At 43.0% G+C, this 17,127-nt stretch overlaps 1 protein-coding gene across 1 annotated transcript; it reads left to right on the top strand.

Annotated features, from left to right (window-relative positions):
- The first annotated feature begins 460 nt into the window (after positions 1-460).
- tp53rk (TP53 regulating kinase) lies at positions 461-9,490 on the top strand. Its single transcript, XM_072556326.1, has 3 exons — positions 461-615; positions 6,284-6,560; positions 8,094-9,490. Exons 2-3 carry the CDS (start codon positions 6,311-6,313, stop codon positions 8,570-8,572), a joined length of 729 nt encoding a protein of 242 aa, XP_072412427.1. The 5' UTR covers positions 461-615; positions 6,284-6,310; the 3' UTR covers positions 8,573-9,490.
- Positions 9,491-17,127: the final 7,637 nt, after the last annotated feature.

Here is a 17,127-nt window from a genome sequence, read left to right as displayed (position 1 = left end):
ACATTCAACTGTTGTTTTTAGTTTGTTGGGAAAATATTGGCTTGGAACTATTCGATGGCTCACTTTGTTATTTTACAATAATAGCTTTTACAATAATATGATGCCTTTCACATGATGAAATATTGCAAGATGCTTCACGAAGTGCATTGCATAGAATGTAATCTTGAAGTCTGAAAAGGAAAACATGGGAATGGTGGGTTGAAGTTTGGTCAGAGGTGGGTTTTAGTAAAGATCTTAGTGGGCGAAATACAAATGGAGTGGTTTAAGAAGGATTCCAGCGTAAGATCTAGTTTTATTCGATATTTACCGTCTAACACGAGTTGAATAATCTTGTAACTGCACTGTAATAGAACAAAAGCAAATATGTGCCACTTCAATGAGTGAGAGCTGCAGGATGCCAGGACTAAAGATGGCAGCCCCCATATCGGCTTCAGCCAGACACACTGTGTGCCGGGATACTGGAGGACCATCGCAGCACCCCACTCCCGGCGCGGTCTGTGGCAAGGGAGCATGAGCCAGAACTCCGCCTTGTCTTTTACTCCTAGCCCGCGGCCTTCTGGAAAGTGTTTTCTCTCTCCGGAATAAAGTGCTCCAGAGTAGCGAGGCCCTGGGACGGTAAGGCCGGTGTGGCTGGGGGAGGCAGCTCAATGACTAGAGCAGCCATTGGGGGGTGGGAGTGGGAGAGAGGGAAGTTGGAGTGTGGGAGATGGAGATGGAGATGGAGATGGAGATGGAGAGGGAGAGGGAGATGGAGATGGAGAGAGAGAGAGGGAGAGGGAGAGGGGAGTTGGAGTGTGGGAGAGGGAGAGGGAGAGGGAGATGGAGAGGGGAGTTGGAGTGTGGGAGATGGAGATGGAGATGGAGAGGGAGAGAGGGAGAGGGGGAGAGAGGGAGAGGGAGAGGGAGAGGGAGAGGGAGATGGAGAGAGGGAGAGAGGGAGAGGGAGAGGGGAGTTGGAGTGTGGGAGAGGGAGAGGGAGAGGGAGATGGAGAGAGGGAGAGGGGAGTTGGAGTTGGAGTGTGGGAGGGGTGGTGTGGTGTGGTGTGGTGGGGTGGGGTAGGTGCAATGTGGTGGGTTCCAAAGGAAAAAGAGGTGGAGGAGAAGATAGCCCCTCTTCTGTTCTATGTAAGGGGGAGTACTCTCAGGAACAAGGGAGATGTGGATTTGTAATCCTCTGGACCAGATATACCTCATCCCTGAGTGGAAGTGGCAGTTGCAGGTAGTTAGTTGGATATATTGGTGGTCATCTTTCAAACTGCAGTAGGATTTGGAATGGCTCTTGCAAACCGTAGCAATGCAGCTCCACTATTTAAGAAGGAAGGTGGAGAAAATGGAGATCTGCAAACCTGTTGTTGACATCAGTTGAGAAAATCATTTGAGTGTCTTATCAAGGCTGTGATAGACACTCAGAAAAACAATGGTATGATTGGGTTGAGTCAATGACTTATAAAAGTTTGATAACTCAATTGGAATTTTTTGGGGATGTAACTTTTCTTAAAAATTAAGAACAAGTAGATACAGTAGAGGAAGTGATTTGGAGCTGTGTCTTACAATTGTGTACTCCACAACCACCTGATGAAGGAGTAGTGCTCAAAGCTAGTGCTTCCAATTAAGCCTGTAGGACTATAACCTGGTGTTGTGTGATTTTTTTTAACTCAGTAGAGGAGAGATTGAGTAGACTGGGGCTAAACTTACTGTAATTTAGAAGAATGAGCGGGGATCTTATGGAAATGTATAAAGTTATGAAGGAAATAGATAAGATAGAAGCAGATGGACGGGCTCCTGAGTATAAGAGCTGGCAGGTCATGTTAAAATTATACAAGATATTGGTTCGGCTGCATTTAGAATACTGTGTACACTTCTGGTCGCCACATTACCAAAAGGATGTGGACGCTTTGGAGAGGGTGCAGATAAGGTTTACGAGGATGTTGCCTGGTATGGAAGGTGCTATCTATAAAAAGAGGTTGAGTAGGTTAGGATTGTTTTCAGTAAAAAAAGATGGGGGGTGGGGGGACCTGATTGAGGTCTACAAAATCATGAAGGGGGTAGATAGAGATAAGCTTTTTCCCAGGGTGAAGGATTCAAAACAAAAGGTCACGCTTTCAAGGTGAGATGTGAAAGGTTTAAGTGAGATACACACGGCAAATACTTTACACAGAGGGTGGTAGGGTGTCTGGAATGCGTTGCCAACAGAGGCAGGCATGGTGGAGTCACTTAAGATGTGTAGAGAGCAGAGGTATACGATGCTTAGGAATTGGGCAACAGGTTTAGATAGTGGGTTTGGATCACCAGGCTTGGAGGGCTGAAGGGCCTGTTCCTAGGCTGTAAATTTTCTTTGTTCTCTAAGCAGGGAAGTTGTATCCACTGGTAGGTGAAACTAGAACGAGGAGCTATATCCTCAAAGTAAAGGGGAGCAGAATCAGAACTGAGTTGAGGAGGAACTTCTTCACCCAGAGGGTTGTGAATCTGTGGAATTTCCTGACCAGTGAAGCAGTTGAGGCTACTTCATTGAATGTTTTTAAGGCAAAAATACATTTTTGTACAGGAAAGGAATTAAGGGTTATGATGAGCAGAAGGATAAGTGGAGCTGAGTCCATGAAAATATCAGCCATGATCTTACTGAGTGGCAAAGCGCTTGATGGGCCAGTTGGCTTATTCTTGCTCCTATTTCTTATGTTGGTATGGGCGTGGTATATTTGGATTTTTATAAGGGTTTCGATTAGGTCTGACAGAGGAAGTTGGTAATCAATGTTAGAGCACGTGAGAATGGGGATAACATAATGATATGGGTTGAGAATTGATTAACAGACAGAAAACAAATAAGAATGAATAGATCATTCTCGGCATAGCAGGCTGTTACCATTGGTGCACCAGAAGGATCTGTTCTAAGGCCAGTGGTGTTCACAATCTGTATAAATTTTTTGACATGGGAACCAATTATTATTCTTTCCAAATTTACTGATGACATAAAGCTTGAGAGTGTGTATTACAAGGAGGATGCAAGGAGACACCAAAGGGATCTGGAAAAGATAAACGAATCATGGCCAAATGAATGTAATATCAATAAGTAATAAGTTATCCAAAATAAACAGAATGCTGTAGACATCCAACAGGTCTGGCAGCATCTGTAGAGAGAGAAACAGAGTTAACATTTTGAATCCAGTATCAGACTCGAGCATTAACTCTTTCTGTCTCTACAGATGCTGTCAGAGTTACTGAGTTTCTCTAGCATTCTTTCTATGTGTTTCAGATTTCTAGCACCCATAATATTTTGCTTTTATAGTCAGTTATTCATTTTGTAGAAAAAAACCCAAAAAGACAGTGTTTCTTTACTGATGGGAGGTTGTGAAATGTTGATGTCCAAATGGATCTGGGTGATCTTGTTTCTAAGACACCGAAAAGCTAACATGCAGGTGCAACAAATTATTAGGAAGGCAAATGATACATTAGATTTATTGAAAGGAAATTTGAGTATAGGAGTAAAGATATCTTGCTGCAATTGCATAGAACCTTGATGAGACCACACCTGGAGTATTATGTCCAGTTTTCATTTCTTAATCTGAAGAGGGATAAATGTGCCATCGAGGGAGTGCAGTGGAGGTTCAGCTGACTAATTCCTGTGATCATGGATTGTCTGAGAAGGGATTGAGGAAACTGAGCATGTAGTCTCCAGAATGTGAAAGAATGACAGGTGATCTCTGTTAACCTTCTAAAATTCTTACAGATGTGATCAGTTTACATGGTTAAAGTGTTTTCCTGACTGTTGAGTCTAGAACAAGAAAACATAAATGGTTTATCTTTTAATTTGAGGTTAAAACTGAGAATGAGAAGGAAGTTTTTCACTCAGGTGGTGAATTTTTAGAATGTTTTACCCCAAATGGGTGTGGAAAATGGATGTTGATAGATTTCTGGGTACCAATTACATCAGAGTTTTTGTGGCAAAGTGGTAGTCTCTGTACTCTGAGCCAGGGGACCCAAGTTCAAGTCCAACCTGCTCCAGAGTGCGAAATAACATCTCTGAACAGATTGATTAGAAAAGAAGATTGAAATAAATGATCAACTCATGACCTAATTGAATAGCAGCACACACTTGATGGGCTGAATGGCCAGCTGCTATGTCCCTGTGGGGAGGGAATGTGAGAGGTGGCAGGGACATGGATATGGTGATGGTGGATATGGAGATAGAAAGTAGGACAAAAGATCTTTGACGAAGGGGTTAAAAGAGTGGTTGCAGGGAGTTTGGAGTGAGGTTGGAAAGGGGAAAGTGGAGGAGAAAATGGAAATGGAAGGTAAAGAAGAGGATGGAAATAGAGCTGAAGGAAGTCAGTTATGTTGAGAAATTGGAGAAGATGTGGTAACTCTTTGAACCATAGAGATGTACAGCATGGAAACAGACTCTTCAGTCCAACTCATTTATGCCGATCAGATATCCTAAATTAAGCTAGTCCCATTTGCCAGCATTTGGCCCATGTCCCTCTAAACCCTTCCTACTCATGTACCCATTCACTCACATTTTAGATGTTCCAGTTGTACCAGCCTCTGCCACTTCCTGTTGCAGCTCATTCCACACACGCCCCATCCTCTGCATGGAAAAGTTGCTCCTTGGGTCCATCTCGACTTAAACCTATGCCCTAGTTTTGGACTCACCTACTATGAGCTATTTACCCTGTCCATGCCCCTCATGATTTTATAAGCCTCTATAAGGTCACCCCTCAGCCTCCGACACTCCAGGGAAAACAGCCCCAGCCTATTCAGCCTCTCCGTATAGGTCAAACCCTCCAACCCTGGCAACATTCTTGTAAATCTTTTCTGAACCCTTTCAAGTTTCACAACTTCTTGCCTGTTTCAGGGAGACCATAATTACATGCAATATTCCAAAAGTGGCCTCGCCAATGTCCTAGGAGAAAGTGAGGTCTGCAGATGTTGGAGGTCAGAGTCGAGAGTGTGGTGCTGGAAAAGGTCCTGATGAAGGGCTTATGCCCAAAATGTCGATTCTCCTGCTCCTCGGATGCTGCCTGACCTGCTTTGCTTTTCCAGCACAACACTCTTGACTCATCAATATCCTGTACAGCCACAACAAGACATCCAAACTCCTAAACTCGATGCATTGAAGGCAAGAATATCAAATGCCTTCTTCAATATCCTGCGAATCAACTTTCAAGGGACTCTGGACCTGCACCCAATGTCACTGTTTGGCCACACTCCCCTACTAGGAGAAAGTGAGGACTGCAGATGCTGGGGATCAGAGCTTAAAAATGTGTTGCTGGAAAAGCACAGCAGGTCAGGCAGCATCAAAGGCGAAGGAGAATCGACGTTGATTCTCCTTCTCCTTTGATGCTGCCTCACACTCCCTACTATTAAGTGTGCAAGTCCTACCCTAATTTGTCTTACCAAAATGCGGAGTAGAGAAAATTTAAAGGGCAACCTAATAGTTGTTGTGAAAATTGAGATGTTTTGATAGAGTGAATAGGATGAAACTGAAGCCATGGCCAGCAATAGTGCATTGAAAATCAACAGCAAGCAAGAGGTCAGGAATCGGAGAGTGTTGAAATCTCAGAGGTTTGTAGAGCAAGAGGAGGGAAGAGGCCCATAACGTAGGTACAGCAGATAGCTGTTGGTTTAGAAGGGGATGATTCTTCCTGACCAACTTCTGTGTGAAAGTGATCATCCAACCAGACTGTGGAAAACCCCATAATGAAATGCACCGAAATTTCCATGCAAAATTCTGCGTCATTAATTAAACTCAAAGTTCAGGAACAAGCTTGAAAAGAACAAAAATGTGGCTCAAGTGTAGAAAGTAAGGTTGAGAAAAAGGGAAGCACTGAATATGGTGATCCAAGGGCAAGTTCCTAATTCACATTGATTGCTTGGATTCAGAAATTTGGTGCAATTTTTAAAAATGAAATTTGGGGTCGAAACAGCAGCATTTAAAACTAAAATCTGACAAGTCTTAAGTACTGCATAATGGAAAAGGTAGATGTACTCCAAGAAGCAAGTTGAAATAACGAATACATTTGAGAGGTTTTGGACACTTGGATTTAAGCTCCAACAGTTTAAGAAAGCTAAAGGCCATTGTTAGGGGTCAGAAGTGGAAAAATGCTCTATTTTGTAGTACTGATATTTTCATTTTACCATAAATTCACAAAGGTATAAATTTGGTGAACATATGTAAGTAATTTTGGATGGAAGCCCTATTTCGCAGTAACTTGGGAAAGTGTACATCAATGTACCTTCTATTCTAGTTTTACTTCAGTGTTTTCCTGTGGTCTGATCTTGATTGCAGATTTTCCTTTGAACTCCATACATCACAATGGCAGAAACTTCACAGCAGGATGAGCTGGAAACAATTGGGAAGCTGCGAGTCCAAAACTTCCTTCTTCATTTCCAAATGGTCAAACAAGGTGCCGAAGCCAAAATCTACAGGGGCAATTTCCTTGGAAAGCCAACAGTTGTGAAGGAAAGATTCCCCAAATCATATCGACACTCAACTCTGGATAAGAAACTCACCAATCGCAGGACTACTCAGGAAGTACGATCCATCCTCAGGTGCAGGAAAGCTGGTCAGTATTATAATAGATTGTTCTTACTGATTGAAAAGCTGAAAGACCATCAAAATGATGAAGGACTGAGTGTTAACATTTCAAATGGGAATGCTCTGTCAGAAAGTGTAACTTCTGGATTTCTAGTGGCGATTTATTCTACAACAAGAAGCCATATTTTATGAACTATGAAGATTTTTTGTCTCAAATTCAGGAGACAGCCTATTCCTCCTAAGTAAACATTGAGCAGTTGGGGTTCAGAATTTTGGTCTTCATTTTCGGGAATTGGATTTTAAACTGGATTAGTCTAAGAGTATACACAGCTTCAAGAAAGAAAGGCGAGCATTTGTTTACTGTCTTTTACTGCCTCCAGATATCCCAAAGTATTTTACAATGTTCTTTCTATTAATTTTAGTAGATAAAAAAAAAGCAGGAAAGTCTATTCTATGTCACTGGAATCTAATAACTGATGTAACCAATTTTTGTGCATTCGTGCTTAATCCCTTTGCTGATTTGGTTTAGCAGAGGTGTTAATATAAGTAAACTGGTTAACATTTATGTCAGGAAGCAAAGAAATTTCATTATGTAAGCAGTGTGTAAATTTGCGAACATGTCAACTGTAATTTTCAGGTTGGCAGTTTAGTTTATAACAATGATTTGTGGTACAGTATTTATTACTGAGAGCATAGAGACCTGTAGTCATATAATACTGCATTTTAATAATTCTGTATACAGGTTTGTATTTCTTCCTTAAAATTCAAACCCATGATTCCACGTTGTGTTCAGTTCCCCATTTGCTCAGTTACTCAGAGAAGTATATAACTGGAGTTCTCATTGAGTTGAGTTCAGTACAGCATCTGCCATATCAGTTGATCTCAGCTGATGTCGCAAAGGACAGAGAAAATTACAGCACAGAAACAGGCTCTTCAGTCCTCCAAGTCTGCGCTGATCCAGATCCTCTATCTAAAACTGCAGCCTATTTTCTAAGGATCTGTACCCCTTTGCTCCCTGTCCAATCATGTATCTGTCTAGTTACATCTTAAATGATGCTATCATTCCCGTCCCTACCACCTTCACTGGCAAAGCATTCCAGACACCCACCATCCTTTGCGTGAAGAACGTTCCCTGTATATCTCACCTAAACTTTTCCCCCCTCACTTTGCACTGGTGACCCCTAGTAATTGAATCCTCTCCTGTGGGGAAAGAAATTCTTGCTATCCACCCTGCAGTAAGGGCATAAGACCTAACTGTGGACCAGTGAAGGAAAACTTGGTTAAGATTCATTGTATTGGCCTTGAATCAATAGAAAATGTGTGAAAGTGACTCAGAAAATATTGGGCTCAGGTATGATACCCCATAAAATGAAATAGCTTGCTTTCAATTGCAGTGTGGACCTAGATATTAGTTACATGGTAATAGTAACAGAGCAACAAAGATCTGTCAAACTATATATTCTGGTTGGAGTTGAACTTTCCATGCGATTGGAGAGGAAGAAAATTCACTGAGTTAAAACAAAATATGTGGAAAGTCATTTTTTTCTTCTTTTAATTTTAGGTATTGCAACCCCTGTAGTGTATTTTGTGGACTACAATACAAGTTGCATCTACTTTGAAGATTTAGTTGGGGCTGTAACTGTCCATGACTACATAACTTCCACTCACAGTTCTGCAACAGATACAGCAAAGCTTTTTCCCTTGGCCGAAAAAATTGGGCAGATCCTGGCAAAGATGCACGATGAGGATGTTATCCATGGGGACCTCACTACCTCAAACATGATGATACGGCAACCTGGGGAAGAGTTGAGTTTGGTGCTGATAGACTTTGGCCTAAGTTTTATATCTGCTTTACCCGAGGATAAAGGGGTCGATCTTTACGTCCTGGAGAAAGCTTTCCTGAGCAGTCACCCCAACACAGAAAATGTGTTCAAAGTTTTCCTTAAGAGTTACTCGACCACTTCTAAGAAGTCAGGCCCTGTGCTAAAAAAACTTGATGAAGTTAGGCAGAGAGGGAGAAAACGATCAATGGTTGGATAATGAAAGTATTTTTATTTTCTCTTAACTTTTAAGTTTCTCAACTTTTTTTTAACTTTGTCAAACTCTGTTTAAAAAAAAGTCTGAATTCGAAATTATATCTGTTTTTCAGAGTTGAGTGTTTAAAATCCATTGCAATGGTTTTATAATTCATAGAGCTATTGTAAATAATAAATATTTAAGGGGTGAGTTCATAGGGGTCCTTTATTATCTTCTGCTATCTACCTTCTTCATTTGTTACATATTATTCTGACAGCAAGGTGACATATATGTAGGAAAGTGTTCAAAAGAAACATCAATTTACATAATTCTGGCTTCAGCAATATTCTTTCCTAAAAGAAAACATAGGAATTAAAAGGACCAAAGAAAGAAAGTTGCAATTTATGACAGGAGCAGATATATTCAGAAATTACAAAGTGAAGTTATGGCTGCAAAAGCATCAGGCCATCAAATGTTTTATACTGGTAACTTGTCCAGGTAATCACAATTAGGCTTGTTAATTATGTATTTATCTTAGGAATTTATTAACCATTATCATGGATTTCCCTGACTTCCAATGGTCCAGACGTAAATCAAACTGAGCTGGAGCTTCAGTGTGGCTATGTTAAATCTCACCGACTGAAATGGACTTGAGAGCTTTTAGTTTGCCTGGGTGAGCTCCTGTCTAGGAATATATGTCACTCAATGCAATTATAAATGAGCCATGTGATAAGCCTGACAAATTAAGTTTATTATTATGTTACTCTTAGTTTAATGATCATGATTATTCAGCAGGTGTTGCCCAATCACAGAATTACCTCTGACAGACGTTTTGTTGTGGTTTTGCAAGAGTAAGCTCATTTAGTATAGTCTGTACTCTGCCTATTGTGAGATGTAATCCAGCAATTCAGAAACATTTATAAACAAAAGGAACATGTTAAACCCTTGTGCCTTTTTTGAATAACTCATGAGTTAAGAGAGTTTGTATTCGCTATTGTTTTCACAATGGCAACCCCATGGCCAATCAGGAAACTTGACAATTACTTAGTACCTCTTTACAACATATAAACAAGGGTTGTTGCCGGTGCCACGTGACAGAGAGGCAAAGAATAGGGAGAGAGTGCAGTTGAACACGTGGCTGCAAGGATGGTGTAGGAGGGAGGGCTTCAGATATTTGGACAATTGGACTGCATTCTGGGGAAGGTGGGACCTGTATAAACAGGACGGGTTGCACCTGAACCAGAAGGGCACCAATATCCTGGGGGGTAGGTTTGCTAGCACTCTTCGGGGGGGTTTAAACTAATTTGGCAGGGGGATGGGATCCGGACTTGTAGTCCAGCAAGTAAGCTAGCTGTGTGTCAGGATGTCCAAGACTGTAGGGAGGCTGTGGAGAAGGTAGCACTGACAGGGACTACTTACGGACACAGAGATGGGCTCAAGTGCGTATACTTCAATGCAAGGAGTATCAGAAATAAGGTGGGTGAACTTAAGGCATGGATCGGTACCTGGGACTACGATGTTGTAGCCATCACGGAAACATGGATAGATGAGGGACAGGAATGGCTGTTGGAGGTTCCTGGTTACAGATGTTTCAGTAAGATTAGGGAGGGTGGTAAAAAAGGAGGGGGGGTGGCATTGCTAATTAGAAATGGTATAACGGCTGCAGAAAGGAAGTTTGAGGGAGATCTGCCTCTGGAGGTAGTATGGGCTGAAGTCAGAAATAGGAAAGGTGCAGTCACCTTGTTGGGTGTTTATTATAGGCCCCCCAATAGCAGCAAAGATGTGGAGAAACAGATTGGGAAACAGATTTTGGAAAGGTGCAGAAGCCACAGGGTCGTAGTCATGGGCGACTTCAACTTCCCAAATATTGATTGGAAGCTCTTTAGATCAAGTAGATTGGATGGGGCGGTGTTTGTGCAGTGTGTCCAGGAAGCTTTTCTAACGCAGTATGTAGATTGTCCAACCAGAGGGGAGGCCATATTGGATTTGGTACTCGGTAACGAACCGGGACAAGTGGTGGGCTTGTTAGTGGGTGAACATTTTGGTGATGGCGACCACAATTCTGTCACTTTCACCTTGGTTATGGAGAGGGATAGGTGCACACAACAAGGAAGTTTTTACAATTGGGGGAAGGGAAATTACGATGCTGTAAGACAGGATTTGAGGAGCATACGTTGGGAGCATAGGCTGTCAGGGAAGGATGTGGTGGAAATGTGGGACTTTTTCAAGGAGCAGATACGACGTGTCCTTGATATGTATGTACCGATCAGGCAGGAAAGAAATGGTCGTGTGAGGGAGCCTTGGTTGACGAGGGAGGTTGAATGTCTAGTAAAGAGGAAGAAGGAGGCTTACATAAGGTTGAGGAAACAAGGTTCAGACAGAGCAGTGGAGGGATACAGGATAGCCAGAAGGGACCTGAAGAAAGGGATTAGGAGAGCTAAGAGAGGGCATGAAAAATCCCTGGCGGATAGGATCAAGGATAACCCCAAGGCATTCTATGCGTATGTGAGAAACCTGAGAATGACGAGAACGAGGGTAGGTCCGATCAAGGACAGTGGTGGGAGACTGTGTATTGAGTCGGAAGAGATAGGAGAGGTCTTGAACAAGTACTTCTCTTCAGTATTTACGAACGAGAGGGACTGTATTGTTGAAGAGGAGAGTGTGAAACGGACTGATAAGCTAGAAGAGATATCTGTTAGGAAGGAAGATGTGTTGGACATTTTGAACAACTTGAGGATAGACAAGTCCCCCGGGCCTGACGGGATATATCCTAGGATTATGTGGGAAGCAAGAGAGGAAATTGCAGTACCGTTGGCAATGATCTTCTCGTCTTCACTGGCAACGGGGGTGGTACCAGGGGACTGGAGAGTAGCGAATGTTGTGCCCCTGTTCAAAAAAGGGAATAGGGATAACCCCGGGAATTACAGGCCAGTTAGTCTTACTTCTGTGGTAGGCAAAGTAATGGAAAGGGTACTGAGGGATAGGATTTACGAGTATCTGGAACGGCACTGCTTGATTAGGGACAGCCAGCACGGATTTGTGAAGGGTAGGTCTTGCCTTACAAGTCTTATTGAATTCTTCGAGGAGGTGACCAAGCATGTGGATGAGGGTAGAGCAGTGGATGTAGTGTACATGGATTTTAGTAAGGCATTTGATAAGGTTCCCCATGGTAGGCTTATGCGGAAAGTCAGGAGGCATGGGATAGAGGGAAATTTGGCCAATTGGATAGAAAACTGGCTAACCGGTCGAAGTCAGAGAGTGGTGGTAGATGGTAAATATTCAGCATGGAGTCCAGTTACAAGTGGAGTTCCGCAGGGATCAGTTCTGGGCCCTCTGCTGTTTGTAATTTTTATTAATGACTTAGATGAGGGAGTCGAAGGGTGGGTCAGTAAATTTGCAGATGATACAAAGATAGGTGGAGTTGTGGACAGTGAGGAGGGCTGTTGTCGGCTGCAGAGGGACTTAGATATGATGCAGAGCTGGGCTGAGGAGTGGCAGATGGAGTTCAACCCTGCCAAGTGTGAAGTTGTCCATTTTGGAAGAACAAATAAGAATGCGGAATACAGGGTTAATGGTAGGGTTCTTGGTCAGGTGGAGGAACAGAGGGATCTTGGGGTCTATGTACATAGATCTTTGAAGGTTGCCACTCAGGTGGATAGAGTTTGTAAGAAGGCCTATGGAGTATTATCGTTCATTAGCAGAGGGATTGAATTCAAGAGTCGTAAGGTGATGTTGCAGCTGTACAGGACTTTGGTTAGGCCACATTTGGAGTACTGTGTGCAGTTCTGGTCGCCTCACTTTAGGAAAGATGTGGAAGCTTTGGAGAGGGTGCAGAGAAGATTTACCAGGATGTTGCCTGGAATGGAGAGTAGGTCATACGAGGATAGGTTGAGAGTTCTCGGCCTTTTCTCGTTGGAACGGCGAAGGATGAGGGGTGACTTGATAGAGGTTTATAAGATGATCAGAGGAATAGATAGAGTAGACAGTCAGAAACTTTTTCCACGGGTACAACAGAGTGTTACAAGGGGACATAAATTTAAGGTGAAGGGTGGAAGGTATAGGGGAGATGTCAGGGGTGGGTTCTTCACCCAGAGAGTGGTGGGGGCATGGAATGCGCTGCCCGTGGGAGTGGTAGAGTCAGATTCATTGGCGACCTTTAAGCGGCATTTGGATAGGTACATGGATGGGTGCTTAATCTAGGATAGAAGTTCGGCACAACATCGTGGGCCGAAGGGCCTGTTCTGTGCTGTATTGTTCTATGTTCTATGTTCTATGTTCTAAGAGTAGGCCATTCTGCCCTTCCTGCCTGTTTCAACAATCAATAAGATCATGGCTGACCTGATTTTAATCTCAACTGCATATTCCTGCATAACCCTGTTAATCTTTGATGCCCTGCGGTATAGTTTTTCCTGCTATAGTCTAAATAGTTAGCGTTTAAAATTTGGCATTCTTCTGTTTGTCCTGATGAGTGAAAGATTCAAAAGCATGGATGTCTCGAAATATTCAAGGTCTGAACTACTGTTTACACTGTTTATCAATTTCATACTGCAAAATGATGCCTGCAAAGAATCGTATTTTGAATTTGTGACTTTTCAAAACTCTTTTGTTAAAAATCACACAACACAAGGTTATAGTCCAACAGGTTTAATTGGAAGCAGTAGCTTTCAGAGTGCTGCTCCGTCAGGTTGTTGTGGACTACACAGTTGTAAGACACAGAATTTATAGCAAAAGTTTACAGTGTGATGTAACTGAAATTATACGTTAAAAAATACCGTGATTGTTTGTTAAATCTCTCATCTGTTAGAATGACCATGTTAGTTTCACTTCCTTCATATGTAAATCACAAAACCTTTTTTCAAAAGTTACATTTTCAATCAAGTTACACATGACTCCAAAGCCCTAATTTTCCTTTAAATAAGCAGCATTCTTATTAACCACAAGGATGTTTAATTCAAAATCTGTTATCAGTTACATTTAACTTCTTCCAATGTTTTGTTGTATTCACATCAAAAAGACCATTTCCATAAACAACAAGCCTTGTGTACTGATCTAGTAAGCTTATACATGCCACAGAATGGAGCACCATGTCAACTGTTAACCTTAACTGACAGCTTTTTAACATTCGAGACAACACTGATGTTTTATTTTTCTGTTCTTGTGATATTGATGTAGATGTGGGGCCAGTATTCATTGCCCATCCCCAATTGCCCTCGAGGGTGGAGTTGATCTGCCTTGAACTGCTGTAGTGCATGGTGGGTACGTGCAGAGTGTTAATAGGAAGGGAGTTCCAGGTTTACCATCATTCCTTCATGAAATATTGGACATACTATATTGTCAGACTTAATATTTGCTTCTATTTTCAATATTTAGATTAGATTAGATTCCCTACAGTGTGGAAACAAGCCCTTCAGTCCAACAAGTCCACACCAACCCTCCGACGAGTAACCAACTCAGACCCATTTCCCTCTGACTAATGCACCTAACACTATGGGCAATTAATTTAGCATGGCCAATTCACTTGACCTGCACATCTTTGGACTGTGGGAGGAAACTGGAGCATCCAGAGGAAACCCATGCACACAAATGTTTTTCTTTAAAAATCTATCACAAATGCCCCTCTACCTACATTCAGAAGTTTATCTATGAGCAGAAACTGAACTGGACTCGCCTTTGTTTATTCACTCATGTGATGTGGACATCGCTGGCTCGCCAACATTTTATTGCCTGTCCATAGTTGCCCTTGAGAAGGTGGTGGTGAGTTGACTTCTTCAACTGCTGCAGTCCATGTGATGTAGGTTTACCCACAATGCCCTTAAGGAGGGAATCCCTGGATTTTGACACAGCGATAGTGAAGGAACAGCATATATTTCCAAGTCTGGGTGGTGAATGGTTTGGAGGCGAACTTTCAGATGTTGGTTTTCCCATGTATCTGCTGTCCTTGTCCTTCTAGATGGAAGTGGTCATGGTGTTGGAAGGTACTATCTAAGGATCTTTGGTGAATTTCTGCAGTGGACCTTGTAGGTAGTGCACACTGCTGCTACTGAGTGTTGGTAGTGGAGGAAGTAAATGTTTGTGGATATGGTGCCAACTTTGCTGTCAAGCCTCTTGAGTGTTGCAAGCGTTCAGGAAAATTGAAGTATTCTGACTTTTGTCTGTAGGTGGTGGACAGATTTAGGGGAGTCAGGAGGTGAGTTATTTGCTGCAGTATTCCCAGCCTCTAACCTGCTCATGTGGCAACTGTGTCCAGTTGAGTGTCTGGTTAATGGTAGCCCACAGGATGTCGATAGTACAAGATTTAGTGGTGCTAACACCAGTGAATGTCAGGGGCAGTGATTAGATTGTCTCTTATCGCAGATGGTCATTGCCTGGCATCAGTGCGGCACGAATGTTACTTGCAATTGTCAGCCCAAGCAGTAAGATATAAATAGAAGAGCAACAAAAGCATGTCAGAAGCAAGGAATACTGCAGAGTAACTCACCTCCTGACTCTCTAAAGCCTGTCCACCAAGGCACAAGTCAGCAGTTTGATGGAATACTTCACACTTGCCTGCATGAGTGCAGCTTGAGTAACATTCAAGAAGCTTGATACCATCCGATTGGCACCACATCCACAAACATTCAGTCACTCCACCTGTGCTCAGAAGCAGCAGTATGTACTATCCACAAGAATCACTGCAGAAATTCACCAAGGTTTCTTAGATAGCACCTTCCAAACCCATTACCACTTTCATTTGGGAGGACAAGGGAAGCAGTTACATGGAAACACCACCACCTTCAAGTTTCGCTCCAAGCTATTTACTATTTCGAATTGGAAATATCTCCATTCCTTCATTGTTGCTGGGTCCGAATCCAGTAATTCCCTCCCTAATGGCATTGTAGGTTTACCTATGGCACATTGTAGGTTTACCTATGGCACATTGTAGGTTTACCTACAGCTGTGGTTCCAGAAGGCAGCTCACCACCATGACTTTCCCAGTCGACCCATTGTCTCAGCCTGCTCCTGTTCCACTGAACTCATCTCTGCATACCTTGACATTGTCCTGTCCCCCTTCGTCTAGGAACTCCCAACCTACGTTCAGGGCACCACCAATGCCCATCACCACCTTCAAGACTTTTGTTTCCCTGGCCCCCTACACCTTATCTTCACCATGGACATCCAGTCCCAGTATACATCTGTCCGCCATGACAAAAGCCTCCAAGCCCTTCATTTCTTCCTCTTACGCCGTCTCAACCAGTACCCTTCCACTGACACCCTCATCCACCTGGCTGAACTGGTCCTCAACCGTAACAATTTCTTCCAATCCTCCCACTTCCTCCAAACAAAGGGGTAACCTTGGGCACCACATGGGCCCCAGCTATGCCTGCCTATTTTTCGGGTATGTGGAACAGTCCATCTTCTTGCAGCTACACCAGCACCAACTCCCACCTTTTCCTCTGCTACATCAATAACTGTATCGGCACTACCTCATGCTCCCAGTATGAGGTTGAAAAGTTCATCAACTTCAGTAACACTTTTCACCCTGACGTCAAATTCACCTGAACCATCTTGGATACCTCCCTCCACTTCCTAGACCTCTCCATCTTGATGTCTGGCAAGCGACTTTGCAGATGAGACCAAAATTGGAGGTGTAGTGGATAGCGAAGAGGGTTACCTCAGATCACAACAGGATCTTGACCAGATGGGCCAATGGGCTGAGAAGTGGCAGATGGAGTTTAATTCAGATAACTGCGAGGTGCTGCATTTTGGGAAAGCAAATCTTAGCAGGATTTATACTCGTAATGGTAAGGTCCTAGGGAATGTTGCTGAACAAAGAGACCTTGGAGTGCAGGTTCATAGCTCCTTGAAAGTGGAGTCGCAGGTAGATAGGGTAGTGAAGGTGGCGTTTAGTATGCTTTCCTTTATTGGTCAGAGTATTGAGTACAGGGGTTGGGAGGTCATGTTGCGGCTGTACAGGACATTGGTCCGGTCACTGTTGGAATATTGCGTGCAATTCTGGTCTCCTTCCTATCGGAAAGATGTTGTGAAACTTGAAAGGGTTCAGAAAGGATTTACAAGGATGTTGCCAGGGTTGGAAGATTTGAGCTATAGGGAGAGGCTGAACAGGCTGAAGCTGTTTTCCCTGGAGCGTCGGAGGCTGAGGGGTGACCTTATAGAGGTTAACAAAATTATGAGGGGCACAGATAGGGTAAATAGACCAAGTCTTTTCCCTGGGGTTGGGGAGTCCAGAACTAGAGGGCATAGGTTTAGAGTGAGAGGGGAAAGATATAAAAGAGACCTACGGGGCAACATTTTCACACAGAGGGTGGTATATGTATGGAATGAGCTGCCAGAGGAAGTGTTGGAGGCTGGTACAATTGCAACATTTAAGAGGCATTTGGATGGGTATATGAATAGGAAGGGTTTGGAGGGATATGTGCTGGGATATCTGGTTGGCATGGACGGGTTGGACTGAAGGGTCTATTTCCATGCTGTACATCTTTATGACTCTATGACTAACCACGGACTCCCACAGTTACCTGGACTACACCACCTCCTGCCCTGCCTGTTGAAAAGTCATCATCCTTTATTCCCAATTCCTC

The sequence above is a fragment of the Chiloscyllium punctatum genome, chromosome 37 (genome assembly GCF_047496795.1).
Source record: "Chiloscyllium punctatum isolate Juve2018m chromosome 37, sChiPun1.3, whole genome shotgun sequence".
NCBI lineage: Eukaryota > Metazoa > Chordata > Chondrichthyes > Orectolobiformes > Hemiscylliidae > Chiloscyllium > Chiloscyllium punctatum.
Note: the sequence above shows the minus strand (reverse complement) of the source record. Positions and strands in the feature narration are given on the sequence as shown.